The sequence below is a fragment of the Mytilus californianus genome, unplaced genomic scaffold (genome assembly GCF_021869535.1).
Source record: "Mytilus californianus isolate M0D057914Y unplaced genomic scaffold, xbMytCali1.0.p SCAF_1, whole genome shotgun sequence".
In the NCBI taxonomy this organism is placed as follows: domain Eukaryota; kingdom Metazoa; phylum Mollusca; class Bivalvia; order Mytilida; family Mytilidae; genus Mytilus; species Mytilus californianus.
Genome location: NW_026262581.1, coordinates 136,715,169 through 136,732,185, shown reverse-complemented (window position 1 = coordinate 136,732,185; position 17,017 = coordinate 136,715,169). Strand labels below are relative to the sequence as shown.

The 17,017-nt window shown below is 30.2% G+C and overlaps 1 protein-coding gene across 1 annotated transcript in view; it reads left to right on the top strand.

Annotated features, from left to right (window-relative positions):
- Positions 1 to 16,746, top strand: part of LOC127735798 (protein patched homolog 1-like) — a 36,525-nt gene extending 19,779 nt beyond the window's left edge. Inside the window, exons 16-27 of the mRNA XM_052246166.1 lie at positions 288 to 461; positions 730 to 868; positions 1,050 to 1,195; positions 1,429 to 1,603; positions 1,839 to 2,119; positions 2,426 to 2,563; positions 2,810 to 2,952; positions 10,893 to 10,992; positions 11,452 to 11,709; positions 12,400 to 12,502; positions 12,725 to 12,822; positions 13,883 to 16,746. Of these exons, the coding sequence (XP_052102126.1) occupies positions 288 to 461; positions 730 to 868; positions 1,050 to 1,195; positions 1,429 to 1,603; positions 1,839 to 2,119; positions 2,426 to 2,563; positions 2,810 to 2,952; positions 10,893 to 10,992; positions 11,452 to 11,709; positions 12,400 to 12,502; positions 12,725 to 12,819 (1,752 nt within the window). The 3' untranslated portion in view covers positions 12,820 to 12,822; positions 13,883 to 16,746. The remainder of the gene's footprint in view (positions 1 to 287; positions 462 to 729; positions 869 to 1,049; positions 1,196 to 1,428; positions 1,604 to 1,838; positions 2,120 to 2,425; positions 2,564 to 2,809; positions 2,953 to 10,892; positions 10,993 to 11,451; positions 11,710 to 12,399; positions 12,503 to 12,724; positions 12,823 to 13,882) is intronic.
- Positions 16,747 to 17,017: the final 271 nt, after the last annotated feature.

Below are 17,017 nucleotides of genomic sequence, written 5' to 3'. Positions count from 1 at the left end.
ACATTAAATGCCTTATAAAGTATGCTCTGTTTCTTAAAAACTTTTAATGTGAAATTCATTGATGCATGTATTATTTTTTAATTTATGTTTATGTCTTCTAAATGAACTTGTGATTATCAATAGATAGTTTTTATGAGGATCTATAAAAGTAGTCTTTTGAAATACCCAGGCTTTTTGCAAAACGTAAAAGTTTTAATACTATTTTATGACAACTGTCTACAGACTTTCATGGTTTATTTTTAAAGAAAAATGAGGGACAAAAAAGTGTAAAAATTCCTTTTTTTCAGGTTTTTACAATTGTTGGATTCTTGGTACTTTTATTTATTGGAATTTATGGAACAGCACAAGTTAAGGATGGACTAGACCTGACAGATGTCGTACCAAAAGATACAAATGAATACAAATTTCTAAAAGCACAGTCCAAATACTTTGGTTTTTACAATGTTTATATGGTTACAAAGGTTAGTATTTATTAAGGTTTCTATGCATGATTTATGACTGAAGTCAAGATAATGATATTTTGGAAGATTTATAATGAAACAGTTCAGCTTTGATAAAGACAAAGTATGTTACTTTTAATATTATTTCGTCCTTGTTTTCATGCTTTTTTAAAAAAGTTATAAGATTTGTGTCCATGTTGGACTAATATGAACAAGAGATGGGTCAGATGATAAAATCCATGTATTCTTAATTTTGAAAATTTTCTTTATTATTTATTTTTTATTTCAGGATGGTTTTGATTATCCAAATAACCAACATCTACTAAGAGATTACCACCGAGCTTTCCAAACAGTTGATAATATTATCAAGAAACAAGACAACTCTATGCCAGATTTCTGGCTTGATATGTTCAGAGACTGGCTCAAAGGTATGCAATTCTTCACATTATGACTGTGTTCATATACTATTTCAGTGTGTATTGTTGTAATATGTTTAATACAGAGATTATTTAATTTGACAGTGAAATAATACATTTAATGTCTGTTCCTAAAATGTTGAATAAATATGCAACTCCTTAGTCAGATCAATCAATTCAAATCCATTTACAGATATCCAGGTAGTTTTTGAGAGAGAGGTGTCGGAGAGGAGGATACATGCTGATGGTTGGTACTACAATGCCTCAGACAAAGCTATACTTGGTTACAAACTTATGTTACAGACAGGAGATCTTGATAATCCTACAGACAAAACCAAGGTAACTGAATATCACTTTTTGTTTATTTTAATATTCATCAGAATACAATTTTAAGTAAAGACAAATTTTAACATCTTTTACATTTGAGTATTATTACATGTTGAAATAGTATAGAGTATTGAGAAAGTTTTAAATGATGAACAGTTTCAACAGTTGATAATGAAAAACCGTAACTAAGGAAAATTAGTTATCTGTTAGAATTATATAATAATACCAATGTATTTTGACTGTAGGTGTTCCAGAACAAACTTGTGAATGATGATGGTGTGATCAACACTGAAGCATTTTATAATTATCTGACTGCATGGGTATCTAACGATGCTATGACATATGCTGCATCAATGGCTGACTTCCATCCAATTCCTTCCCAGTGGGTCCATGATTCTTATGATATATATGATCATAAAAGTGAGTTACATTTTTTTATTAACTTTATTTTTGTAACATCAGTAAGCTTATACACAGGCACTTGACAATTTATGTTTTTTTTTATGTTTTTTTTTGACAAGCATTGTGCATTAGGATGTTAAATATAATAAGTGTGCTGTTAAAGGAGGGATACTTAATTTAAGCTTACTAAGTTTTACAGCTGATTTATGAAGATTTAATAAAGGATCTTATACTCTGTTATCTGTTGTTTCAGTACCAAAAGCTCAGCCATTGATTTATGCCCAGATTCCATTTTATTTGAGCAACTTGTCAACAACGGAAGCGATTCTAGAGACAATTAAAGCAATGAGAGAAATATGTGATACTTATACAGACCGTGGATTACCAAACTATCCTAATGGAATACCATTTACATTCTGGGAGCAGTATATCAAACTTCGACTGTACCTCTCTCTGGCTATCCTGTGTATTCTCATTGTTACGTTCATTGTGCTCACAGTTGTTCTCATGAACCCATGGCTTGCCAGTATTATTGTAAGTACAATTCTCTTTATTTCATTTATTTTATTTAGTCAAACATTGAGTTTTGGGAGGAAAATAATTTGTTGAGAAAAAAATGGAGTGTTAAGGAAGGAGTTTTTGCTTTATTAATGATGTTATTGGATTTTTTTTTATTTGTTAATGGCTTGTTATGTGGGGGCAGAATTAAATGTTTTGGACAAGATTGAAATTGTCATTCTGAAATAAAGTAATTGAGTCTGCTCAAAAATTTGGAAAATTTACAAAGTTTGAAATATATGTTTTTGTTGTCAAATCTAATTTAATGTTTGTTGTATACAGGTTGTGGTCCTGACAGTGATTATTGTGGAATTATTTGGATTAATGGGATTATGTGATATAAAACTCAGTGCCGTTCCTGCTGTTATTCTAATCATTACTGCTGGAATTGGAGTTGAGTTTACAGTACATATTTCTGTGGTAAGTTGAGACTCTTTGAATATCATTTTAAATCTTCATAGTTCTTACTTCCATATTTAAACTTGATTTCATTTGAAATATTTAATAAATTAAAGGAGAAATATCTAAATATATTTTCGTAATAAGAAGAGTATCTAAATATTAGGAATACATATATCTGTATTTGTATCAAAATATTGAATTTTGTAGACTGAAAGAATAATTTCAAAACTATATACAATAAATTTTGTGGGGTTTTTTTTTCAGGGATTTTTAACTGCAATTGGATCTCGGAACAAGCGAATGGGAATGTCGTTAGAACACACACTTGCTCCAGTTATACATGGAGCTATATCTACTTTTATGGGAATTATTATGCTTGTCGGAGCAGAATTTGAATTCATTGTAAAGTAAGTTTTCATTTTCATTTACCTTATTTAGTTTTTAGAAAAAGAAATACCCTGTTTTAACTATTTGGATGAATCATTCAAACATATATAAACAGGTCAGCCAGATTGAAATGGATTGAAATGCTGAAATAATTTAATGAATTTAAAGCAGATTTGAAAGTTTGTTCCTTGTGGTATTTTTGGTCTTTATAAAATTTCGTGTTTAAAATGAAATATCACAAAAACAAAAATGAAATGGTGCAGAATGAAATGTAAAACGGTGGTGTTACAATTCTTACATTGATATAGATATTTGTGCTGCTTCAATGATAAAAATTGATGAAAATATGGTCGTTTGTTGATGTGGTTCATAAGTGTTTATCGTTTCTCGTTTTTTATATAGATTAGACTGTTGGTTTTCTGGTTTGAATGGTTTTACACTAGTAATTTTTGGGGCCCTTTATAGCTTTCTGTTCGGTGTGAGCCAAGGCCCCGTGTTGAAGACCGTACCCTGACCTATATTGGTTTACTTTTATAAATTGGAGAGTTGTCTCATTGGCACTCATACCACATCTTCTTATATCTATGATCTGGATCTGTTTAAAACATAATCACATAGTTGGAAAGTATATTTTATCTGATATCAATGGTACAGGTCTGTATTTGTGTTTTACGGTCTGAAATCATTGCTTGTACTGTCACTGACTTTGGTGTTCTATAAATGTCTTTAAATAAACAGGCAAATGTCTCATTTCTGTGGAATAATGAATAAATACTCAACGAAATACAAATTGAAAATGGAAACTGATACATAAGAAATCAAATTTATTCACTGTATTTGCTTTCTAGAAAGGTTATACAATTTCTAATTAGTGTTAATTAATCCTTCAAAAAATCTGTTCCATTGGATGATTACACTTGTGGTTATGAGATGATAATTTGTTATTTTTGATATTGTATCATATGCCATCATGAAAAAAAGATAAGAAAAATGGGGCTATTTTTTTTATTTTGTCCAAAAATCAACAAACAAAATCAAAACGCATTAGTGACAATAATAGGTTAAATATGTTTTAGCTAACTTATAAGTAATACAACAAATTCCAAATATTGTTTTTCATAAATCTGTTCTGAGTATTTTTATACGACCGCAAAAATTAAAAATTTTTTGGTCGTATATTGGTATGACGTTGGCGTCGTCGTCGTCGTCGTCGTCGTTGTCGTCGTCGTCGTCGTCGTCGTCGTCGTCGTCCGGCGTCGTCCGGCGTCGTCCGAAGACACATTGGTTTTCGCACTCTAACTTTAGTTTAAGTGAATGGATCTCCATGAAATTTCACCATAAGGTTCAATACCACAAAAGGAAGGTTGGGATTGATTTTGGGGGTTATGGTACCAACAGTTAAGGAATTAGGGGCCAAAAAGGGGCCAAAAATAAGCATTTTTGTAACTTTCAGACAATAACTTGTGTGTAAGTGTATGGATCTCTCTGACATTGTACCACAAGGTTCCATATCACAAAGGGAAGGCTGTAATTGATTTTGGGGGTAATTGCCTCAAAATTTTAGGAATTAGGGGCCAAAAAAGGGGCAAAAAACAAGCATTTTTCTAGTTTCATGACAATAACTTGTGTGTAAGTGTTTGGATATTTCTGAAATTGTACTACAAGGTTCCATATCACAAAGGGAAAGCTGGAATTGAGTTTGGGGGTAATTGCCCGAAACGTTTAGGAATTGGGGGCCAAAAAGGGGCCAAAAATAAGCATTTTTCTAGTTTCCAGACAATAACTTGTGTTCAAGTGTATGGATCTCTCTGAAATTGTACTGCAAGGTACCATACCACAAAGGGAAGGCTGGGATTGAGTTTGGGGGTGATGAATCATAAGGGGGTTCAAAAAATTGGGGGAGGGGGATTTTTTTTTTTTTTTTTTTTTCTTTTTTTCCTTTTTTTTTTCTTTTAAAATTTTCCATTTTAAGTTGGTTATTTCTGATTTATATTTAAAAGCAAATAATAATGATATGGTAGGAGATACACACCAAACAGGATGTGTAAATTATTATATAATAAGTATTGTGCAATAGCAAGAAATTTTCAATTGCACAGTATTGCACAATAGCAAGAAATCTTCAATTGCACAGTATTGCGCAATAGCAAGAAATCTTCAATTTAACAGTATTGCGCAATAGCAAGAAATATCCAATAGCACAATATTGCGCAATAGCAAGAAATTGTCAATTGTACAGTATTGCGCAATAGCAAGAAATATTCAATTGCACAGTATTGTGCAAAAGAAGATACTTCGTATAAATTGCTTATTTCTTGATCAATTTCAATGGGGTTTTATTCTTGAATTCTTGGGGTTCTTTAATATGCTGAATCTAACCGTGTATTAAGTTTTTGGATTTTGGGCCCCGTTTTTAAATTGGTCCACATTGAGGTCCAAAGGGTCCAAAATTAAACTTTGTTTGATTTCATCAAAAATTGAATTATTGGGGTTCTTTGATATGCCGAATCTAACCGTGTATTTAGATTTTTAATTTTGGGTCCCGTTTTTTAAATTTGTCTACATTAAGGTCCAAAGGGTCCAAAATTAAACATAGTTTGATTTTAACAAAAATTGAATTCTTAGGGTTCTTTGATATGCTGAATCTAAACATGTGTTTAGATTTTTGATTATGGGCCCAGTTTTCAAGTTGGTCCAAGTTGGGGTCCAAAATTAAACTTTGTTTGATTTCAACAAAAATTGAATATATGGGGTTCTTTGATATGCTGAATCTAAACATGTATTTAGATTTTAGATTTTTGGCCCAGTTTTCAAGTTGGTCCAAATTGGGGTCCAAAATTAAACTTTGTTTGATTTCAACAAAAATTGAATATATGGGGTTCTTTGATATGCTGAATCTTACCATGTATTTAGATTTTTTATTTGTGGGCCCGCTATCAAATTGGTTCATATTGAGGTCAAAAGGGTCCAAAATTAAACTTTGTTTGATTTCATCAAAAATTGAATTATTGGGGTTCTTTGATATGCCAAATCTAACTGTGTTTTTAGATTTTTAATTTAGGGTCCCGTTTTTTAAATTTGTCTACATTAAGGTCCAAAGGGTCCAAAATTAAACTTAGTTTGATTTTAACAAAAATTGAATTCTTCGGGTACTTTGATATGCTGAATCTAAACATGTGTTTAGATTTTTGATTATGGGACCAGTTTTCAAGTTTGTCCAAGTTGGGGTCCAAAATTAAACTTTGTTTGATTTCAACAAAAATTGAATATATGGGGTTCTTTGATATGCTGAATCTAACCATGTATTTTGATTTTGGACATTGGACCATAATAGGTAAATTAAAAAAATTGAAGTTCTTAGACCACATTCTTTCTGTGTCAGAAACCTATGCTGTGTCAAATATTTAATCACAATCCAAATTCAGAGCTGTATCAAGCTTGAATGTTGTGTCCATACTTGCCCCAACTGTTCAGGGTTCGACCTCTGCGGTCGTATCAAGCTGCGCCCAGCGAAGCATTTTATTTCATTTTAAAGGGGAATAGTGGTGTAATATTTTAATGATAATGATTTATTGATAAATTAAATAGGATTACTGACAAATATCAAACATTTGCAAAATCTTGGTTAGTTACTGTTTAATTTATTCCATTTTTAGACCCAAAACCATTTAGAGCTTAACATATTGTATAAACATGTGTTTTTATTGTCCATGTGTTTTTATTGTTCATGTGTTTTTATTGTTGCAAGTTGACCTCTAGATTTCGTCTTTGTGTTTATTTCATTGGGTTTCCATCTTATGAAGAAAAAAACATATTTCTTTTTTCATATTTGAATTGTATTTTTGAGCTGTTTATATTGTAAAATAAAATGGTTTATTACTTGTAAATCTGCTATCAAATTTAAGACATGGTTTATTTTAATTGTTGGAAATCTTGGATAATCAGAAAAATTAGAACAAGGGAACTAATTTTGGTGAAGAGGGACTTCTGTCTTTTCTATAAATGTAGGATATGTAAGCTTGCACTTTATATTCATAGTATGTGACAAATATTGTCAGTGTCTGCATGTGAGGTCTCCTAATGCTTAATATTAGAAAAGATTTTTTATTTTTACATGTTCATATTAACAGATTTTTTGTGACATTTTATATTGGAATCTAATAAATTTCAATTGAGAAGTTTTTTTTTTGTGTAATAAAATTTTGATGATGGGATAAATTTTACCTTTTTCTTTGTTGAATGATCACAGGTAATTTGATGGATCAAAGACACCTTTCATATGGTCTTATTATTTGAATTCGGTTTCAACCCTCTCTCTGAGAAAAGGAAAAAGTAATGCACCTTGTATTAAAGTTTCTTATATTAGGAAATCATACAAGCTTTATTAAGATGTTTGAAGGCTTATGTGATTAATTAAAATTTTCTCTATTGGACTAATCATTTGTGAAGGAAGTACAGATTGACAAAGGGACAATTGTGACAAAATCGGCCAAGCGTGTAACATCAAACTTGTCCTTGGCTATTTTGCTCAGTGGTAATTACTTACAGACCACCCAAAACCTCTTTACAAACTTTCTCAACCATATACACTTTATTCTGGAGCTATAAAACTTTAAACCATTTAACCTGATAACTCGGCCAAATATTTCCTAATCCATATGTTACATCTTTTCATTTCATACTTTTTCGTCACTTTATTAAATAAAGTTAAGATTTGATTGAAATACAGTAAGAATGAATATTTGTTGTCAGTACGCAAAGCTGAGTGGCGCTAGTATTTGATAGGAACACCCGATTTGGTTAACTTTCATGAATGGTGTATAATAAATTGAGTGTAAGCCTGATATTTTCTTCACTATTATATGAAATACCTTATCTCCATATGTCATGACTCAGCTTGTTAATTTTTTATTGAATTAAAATCATCAAAATGTTGAATGAAGGAATAGTAATCCAGTATAATTACATACAATGTACATATATCTGTTTTCATCAACAGATTCCTATAGTATTCTCTTCTCACAAAAGTTCTATATTAAGTTTTAATTATGTACAATGTACATATATCTGTTTTCATCAACAGATTCCTATAGTATTCTCTTCTCACAAAAGTTCTATATTAAGTTCTAACTATGTACAATGTACATATATCTGTTTTCATCAACAGATTCCTATAGTATTCTCTTCTCACAAAAGTTCTATATTAAGTTATCTTCAATTCTCATGGTGGTGTTACCCCCAATAAAAAAGGTAAGCCTAAAAAAGGGGCATCACTTATTGTAACTTCTGGAAAAGGTGTATTTTTAAGTTTAACTGAACATTTTAAACAAGGTCAATTTATATAAATATTCAATACTAAAAATTTTTTTTAATGAAGGCAATGAAGAAAACTATTTTGTCCAAAAAACCTATTTTTTCCTTTGAAGTAAGCACTTTGAACTTTTTATGTGTACTTAAACTTCTACCAAATGTTTTATATTACCTTGTACTAAAATATTACTGTTTATTTTTTATTGGGGAAATCAAGAAGATATAAAAAAAAGTTATGTTTTTAGCTGGACCATGTTAAGATATGGACTGAATAGGACCACACACATACACAAATTGTTAGGGAAAGGTTAAAATGGAAATGAAATTACCAGAAATTTACATTGCATTTAAACAGATGGGAGTTTCTTCATCAAATCAAAAAAGTAATTTGTTTATTCAACATCTGCAGAAGTTGCACGTTAGGTTTTGATGATAAAGTATGTGATGGCTTATCCTGTTTCTACCTGCTGAACATAAGCTTATACCTGGAGGTCTTTACTTTTATTAAATTAATGTTTTCTCAATTACTGCAGACTACAATTATTAACCGTGTTTCTGGCTAAGGGTCATGTTTAGTACAGCTGATCAACTTTTAATTTTATGAAAATTAAACAGTACATGCAAATTTATGATATAAGCAGGTCTTTAAATAAAAAATAATTTAAGCAGATGTAGATTTCTCTAAATTCAATAATTGAAATTATTTGGTTAAAATTTCTTGTTTGCTCCTGTTATATATAGGAAGACAGGATTTTTGTTTGATTTGGTTTTTTTTAAAGAATTAGAAAGTTTTAGGTATGAATGTTCAAACTAAGTACTGTTGAAGCAATTCCCATTAATCAGTTTGTCTTGTGAACTTTCTAATACATGAATAGATCTAATATAGATGTTATATATTGAGATACTGAAATATTTTCTCTACATAGTTGCTTCTTGCCTTACATTAATATTTCATGACAGTGGAATGTATGTCAGGTCTCTTAACATGTTCATGTTATAGATATGATCATCATAGTATGACAGTCGTAATATTTTATCTCTTCAACATTTTCACCTGCATTGTAGAGGTCATATAATCAAGGTGGTCACTTTGTGACAACTGGTCCACAGGTGATCAGTGCCCTGAAGGGTCACGCCGGATATTCATCCTTCACATTAATTATGGAGAACACTTGTTTTACAATGGTCGCATTAAAAGCCATTTAGTCTACTACTCCCATTGTCAGACAGAGACAGGCTTGACCCATATAAAAGGTTTAACTTGCACAGAAAAAGAAAACTCCTATATTTTGACAAAAAAAGGAAAAGTACAAAAAGTTGAATTATTTAGGTAAATCACGATTATGTCAAACAAGTGTAAAACCTGCCTGCAATTGTAGTTTTTAGTCACTTGCAAGATTTTTTTCTTTATCTGTTTTCTAAATGAATAAAAATAATGCTAAATGATAATAAAAACAAGGCATAAAGATTCATAAGGTTTATTAAATGCAAAAAGTTCTGACAGGTGCAGAAAATATAAGTAAAGAATTTTATTTCATAAAAAGTCAAACTAAGATAAGAAAACAAGTGTTGCCTTTTATATCCCACCACATTCCCCCCTTTTTTCAGAGAGATAATTGTTTAAATGGTTTCCACTAGATGTCTTCAAATTAAGAAAAATGTTAAAGCAGATAATATTTATGCAATGTAATTTGCAGTGATTTAGATTCAGTAGTGCATTGACTAGGGTGGTCTACTGATCATAAGTATTTTCATAATCTGTAGTTGAATTATTCAGTTTAATCAACAATCAGATAGAGGGCGTTTGGCAATGTGCCATGATATGATGCGATTTGGATGGCATTTAATATTGTACTGTGTAGAAAACTGTGTGGTCTGTTTATACTAGATACCTTCATGGTCTCTATCAATGTCAAAACTACCTCTTAACACACTTTTTAATGTCTTAAAAATGTTGCCTTCAAATTCTGATGGAATAGAGGCACTATTTGGGTTAATTTTCTATTTAATAAGAAGTTTTGGTTGTCAAACATATGATTTAGTTGCTGGTAATAAATTTCTCTTTCATTGAGTGAATATGCCTCCAGTGTTTATTGTAAACATTTGTATGTAGATTTGATGTGTTCTCGCTACATTAACCCCTAGTACACTGCCATGTTACTCTATACTGGTGACCTTGGCTTAGCAATTGGAAACATAAAATCAAATGGAAAAAAACATAAAATATCAGATCCAGTTTTCTTGCAGTAGGTCATGTATTTACTGTCAGTGTGTACACAAGTGAAGGAATTTGGAAATGTTAGTTTTATTTTTTATAACAAACTGCTTTCAACTAAATTTATTAGTTTATTTTTAAAACTTGTTTCTTAATATGTGTACCATATAATGAAAATCAAATACAATTTGAAAAATTTTGGGTATACAGAAATAACCTTGTTGTATGCATAGCAATGCTGTACTTGTTAGAACATTAGCTCTGTCTAGATGTTAACATTTCTGCAGGAGATGCTTTACTCTATATACTTTAACATGTTAGAACATTAGCTCTGTGTAGATGTTAACATTTCTGCTGTTGCAGGAGATGCTTTACTCTGTATACTATAACACGTTAAAGTTCATCAAGTTTCATACTATATTATTTGTCTTTCAGATATTTCTTCAATGTATTGGCTGGTCTTGTTGTAATTGGTCTTTTGAATGGACTGGTGCTTCTTCCTGTTTTGCTGTCTATTTTGGGACCAAAAGGGGAGGTAAGTACAAATAAATGTCATGACCTTATTTTAGGTTTTTTCAGTAAAAAAATAATACTTTAATAACACTTTATGGTTATTTTTTACATGCAGATAGTGTAAGTGATGATTACATAAGCTGAGATAAAAATAATTTTAATAGGTCTTGGTATATTCTAATTTATGGGCATTTTCTTGTTTTTTTTAGTTATCTTTTCTTTTTAATATTATCTAAAATAGATCCTTTAAATAAAAAAGATATGTATGTTGTTTCATAGACATGTCATAAATCATTTGTAAATTAAGAGAATAAACAGGAAAATATCACATGGAGAAATAAATAGATAAGAAAAAAATAACTTTTCAAAGAAAATTTTCTTGCTCATGAATTTCATCTATTGGAATAAAGTTCAATATTTCACTGTGATTTTTTTGTATAGGTCAGAATGACATTAATCACACAAAATCTGTTGTTTAAAGGTTCGACCAAAAGATGATGGGGATCGAATACCTACACCATCTCCTGAACCTTCACCTAAACCAATCAAAAAGACCAGAAAGAGTAGACCTAGCAGGCGACTGTATCCAAGGATACCATCTGATATTTCTCTGACCACAATATCAGAAGAACCAACACAGTATTCATCACATGAAATAATCGTAGAACCTGAAGTAGTGGTAGAAACAACAACAGTCCCAATGGGCGGGACTCATAGCAGTAACAGCAGTAGTAGACATGTAAGTATAACATTGGATTTTAAGGTCATAAAAGGTCATGTAAAAAAAGAGGCAGAAGATACCAATGGACATTCAAACCTGTTAAGTTGGAAGAGAAACTGGGGTTGATCTCAGTTTCTCTTGATGGGTAAGCAGATCCTGCTCCACTAAAGGCACCTGTTGTGTTGCTCCTGATAAGTACACATTTGATGATCTGTTTCATTGTAGGTATTTATTTTTGATGAATGAGCAGTCATTCCAATGATATTCAGTCCACATTATCCACAGAAAACAAACAGTGGTAGCTCTATGTTTTCAATGAATTGTACAAGTAATAATTCTCCTAGTGGTACTGGTGATATGGTCTGAGAACTGTACTATGATCTTAGAGTTATATTATGATTTTGGAACTTTTATATGACATTACACTATAATTCAAAATTATATGTAATTACACTATAACTCAAAATTATATGTAATTATACTTTAAATCAAATATTCGAAGAACTGATCATGTGCTACAGCATCAAAAGATTGATTTGTCAGTATCAATTTTGTCAAGTTTCATTCATTCTTATCTTATCCCATATCAATGAAAATGTTGATTTCTCTATCCAAAATCAAATAAACCTTTGTTGTTTTTTTTTCAGTTTTATTCATCCATTTATAAAATTGTGTTAAAAAAAATTAATAAATTTTCTTTAATTTTAGACTACACCACCAGCCTCTGTATCATCAACACCTCAATCAACACATGTTACCAGGGTAACAGCTCATGCAACAGTTAAAGTGGAAGTTCATACTCCTATTCCAGGTAAATAGAAAATTACTATCAAAGGGAGATAAGAAGTGTTTGTCACATAGTTTCACTGTCTTTCATGCTTATTCTCTTTCCAATTAAGTATAACAGAACAAATTGAATGAAAGAAATTATATATCATAGTAAAACAATTCAAAATGATACTATTTCTTACAAGGTAGACAATTTATAACATACATTATTTTGTAATTCTAAGTATTTTTTTTGCATTTTTAGGTTCAGTTCAAAGTGTAGATCATGATCATGTTTACAAAAGTAAACGGCGGAAAGAATTGGACAGTTCAGACTCAGACTCTTGTTCAAATTCCTAGCAGGTAAGCTAACACATGTAATTGATTGTTAAAATGTTATGGAAAAGAATACATAATATAGAAAAACATACACTTTTTCAGGTCTGTTATTTCCATAGATGGAGTTTGTATAGCTTGATTATTATCTCTATTTGACACTTGTCAAATAAAATTTCAATATCTGCAAAAATACTTGGAAATACAATCTAAAACTTTACAGGCATAATGAAGAAAGAAATCTGAATATTTAGGTATCAAATTTTAACTTTTATCGTGAATTTAACAATTTACAGTCAAAAATTATTGCAATATAATAAGCTCTTTCCTATTATGTCTACAAAATAGTAGATAAGTGAGACACTGAAATTTCATTTTTTATGCCCTTGCCACAGTCGAGTGGGCATTAAGTTTTATTCTTGTCCATCTTGCAGTATGTTCGTTCGTTCCAAAATAAGTTTCTATTCTCTAACTTTAGTTTGCTTCAACCAAATGTTATGAAACTTATAGACAATGCTTATTACCACCAAACACAGATCAAGTTTGAATTTGCACCGTTCTCGAGCTATGCCCCTTTAAAAATGGAAAAATTGCTAAATTTTACCATTTCCGCAATCTAACTATAGTTTGCCTCAACCAAATGTTATGAAACTTATACACAATGCTTAATACCACCAAACACAAATCAAATTCGAATTTGGGTGGTGTCACTTTCCCAAGTCTTGAGTTATGTCCCTTTGTAAATTGAAAAATTGTAGAATTTGCATATTTACTAGCAGGGCATCTGTGTCATTCTTCATTTATTTTTAAAATGCCAAGGGAGATAATTTTGTATAGCCCGATTAAGCTATTTTAGTCAGATCATTCTATATTAGCTTAAACTGCAGATATGCAGAATTTTGTTTTGACTTTTTAATTATTTATTTAATCTTTTAAACAAAGAAAAGCACACATTGTACTAAAAAAATTTAAAGAAATAAAGTATTTACATTTTAAACATCCTGTATTCAGCACTGTAGTTATGAATGATTGTAAATATACATATTTTAAAACTAACTTTAAAGTAAATCTTTTCTTTTCATTTCAGACTTAAATTCTTCTAGAAATGTGATGGTGCTATTTATTATTTATACAGTATTTTATGGTTGTGCGTATGGCTGCCTGTGTGTGAGTGTTTGATCATCCATGACACAAAAACATTTGTAAATGGCGGCTAAAGGCCAGTTATCACTCAGGAACAATGTTTGTATCAATCAGAAGATGGGACGGCTGACTACGGGTATTCTCTCACGGGATTTATTCTTCATCCTCTTCAGGGCCGAGTTGTGATTTAGTATTTATTTGTATTGAACAAGGGGAAGTTACTCTTGTTTATTTAAATGTTAAGCATTGTTTTTATGTTACTGATGTACAGATTTCTTGTTTTGTAAGATATTGTAATTAGCTAATTATTATAATTTGTAAATATGTTAGTGATGTAAAATAATTGTTGAATATCTGTTGATTGTTGAATGTTTACCATCATTTACATTATTGAGATTAAATCTCGTAACATTTTATTGTTATTCATTGTATATCATTTGAATGGAGAAGAAATTCAACAGTGTTAGTATTAGAAATTATTCAGCATTATTTCCATACCTCAAGCTGACATAGACATGTGTAGATGAGCTCAGGGTACATAATATTATTTCTAGAATTTTGGAAAAAATCTATCTGTCAGTAGATGGGTTAGTCACTTTCCATGAAAGCCTGATGTTCTTTCATTGTACATATCATATACTGTTGTTGTAGATGATGGTAAAAAGTTTCCAACTTTGTCCAAAGCTCATTCATTTAATGCCATGCGAAAATTTGTCATATATTTTACATTATTTAAAACATCAAATGTATATTCAATCTTTGTTTATTTTGAGCTTATGGATTTAAGGCTATGAAAGCTTATTCAATTTTTGGATTAAAGGCTATGAAAGCTAATTCAATTTTTTTTATTAAAGGCTATGGAAGCTTATTCATCTTTAGGATTAAAGGCAATGAACTTTTATTCAACTTTAGGACTAAGGCTATAGAAGCTTATTCAATTTAAGAATTAAAGGGCATGGAATCTTCTATTCAAATATAGTAATTGTATTTTAATGAGTTGGTGAACAGAAATTCGTTAAAGCATTGAAGGCAAAACTTATAAAATGGATTGTATTTAGAATTTAAATTTTTTTTTTATTTTTCATAAAAAAACATTCCAGGTCAATGATTTTAAAAGCTAACTCAAAATAACAGTAAAATAATTGATAGAAAAGAAATATAAAATTAATGACATAATTTCCACATGGCATTGGGTTTTTTTTCATGTTGTTAGAAAGCCAAAGATGAAATAATTGTAACTCAGGCGCTGTTGTTAGTCCCCATCAGGGTAGAAATATGAAATCCTTCTGTAAATCCTTTACTTACTAACTCAAAATATTTTGAAATGCACACTTTATACTTTCAATTTCTAAAAATGAAATTATTAGAACTCTTAAAAGCTTTAATTAGGGAAATTTCAGATAATTATAGCAGAAAAAGCCTTATGGTATTAACAAAGTTTTTACACAAATATTTCAAATGATGATGGAAAATTTAATTTATTGACACTTTTTTTGGGGAGAGGGGGCAGTACAAAAGTATTTGTATCGCATTGATCAATTTTATTAAAAAAAGTTGGTTGAATATTTGAATCAGATCAACAATTTACTATTCATGTTCAAAGCACAGTGTGAATTTAGATCAATTTTATTGCATTAGATAACTTTTACATATAAATTAAGTGCTATGATATTGGTCAGTATCATTCTTATGTTTAGTGCTACAATAAATTTGATTTACCATGGTGCAAAAGCTTTAAACATATTTATTTGTACTAAAATGTATTGTTATCATATGTTTGGATGTGTATGAGTGATGTGTAGTGTATATGGGTTTTGTGTAAGTGTGCGCAAGTTGTGTTTTGGTGCTGTTAGTGGGAGTTAGCAATACATGTGAACAATTCTCTTTTCTTTTAAGCAAATAATGACACAGATTGTTATTCTTGAATACTGAAAATTCATTAATGTGGGGAAAAATAAGAAATAGTAAAATTTGTTAACACTTAATTGAGGAAAATAGAGTTTGATCCAGAATGAATTTAACCACAAGATCTTCATTTGGGTTGTTAACTTATTGTTCAACATGCAAAATATATAGAAAGTGTCAAAAATTACAACTATATAATAATATTTTTTTTGTGTTTTTAGTGTTCACCCATATTACTTATATCCCTTTAATCAGGGATGATTTGTCCATCTTTTTTCCAGAATTTGAATGAATGAATGATTTTAAAAATTGAATGTATGTACTTAAATCTACAAAACAGACTTTCATAGGATGACTGGATGATATATAGTTTCTTGCATTTTTTTCCATTTTAAATGATAAAAATCAGGAATTTTCTTAAAACTTAAAACAGAATACATTTACACTTGTTATTAAAAAAAATTAAATATATGTGATTTATATGCCTTATCCATCAATAGTAAAGTTTTGGACAATACAGTAATACATAGATGATTTAAGACAAATACACCTGGTGACCTCATTTACCTGTAAAATCATGACATTATATTTGGTGCAACAGGTGACACTGCCAGTATCAGTTTATTATTTTTTTATGACAACCCCTCCTGGGCCTCAAATTCTGTCATGTTATATGGAGACATTACACTCAAATCCTTACCAAATCATAATCATTTTTACCTCATAGGGTGTGGTGCTGAGGTTCAGGAGGGGTGAATTGCCTGTGATAGGTCGATATCGGCTTATATAAATATTATATATATTATGATATATATATGTGGTAGTACTTGTGTTCAGATCTTCTGATGAAGGTTGAATCGTTATCACATGAAATGATGAAAATAAAAGTTAAATAAATTTGAATCTCTTTGTTATTATTTTAGAATATGGAAAAGATATAAGTTATTGTACATTTATATTGACAGGTGACCTTATTAACCCTCAGTCAAGATTATATCAATGAAGTAATCAAGTATGTCTAGCAGTAACATTAAAACACCACAATTTTCTTTCTAGACGTACCTATAAATAAAAAGAGATGTGCTGTATACATTAATGAGACAGCAACCCAATGACAAAAATAGCCAAAAGATGCTTGATATATCAGGGCTTCGGGTCCTAAAACTTAACTCAG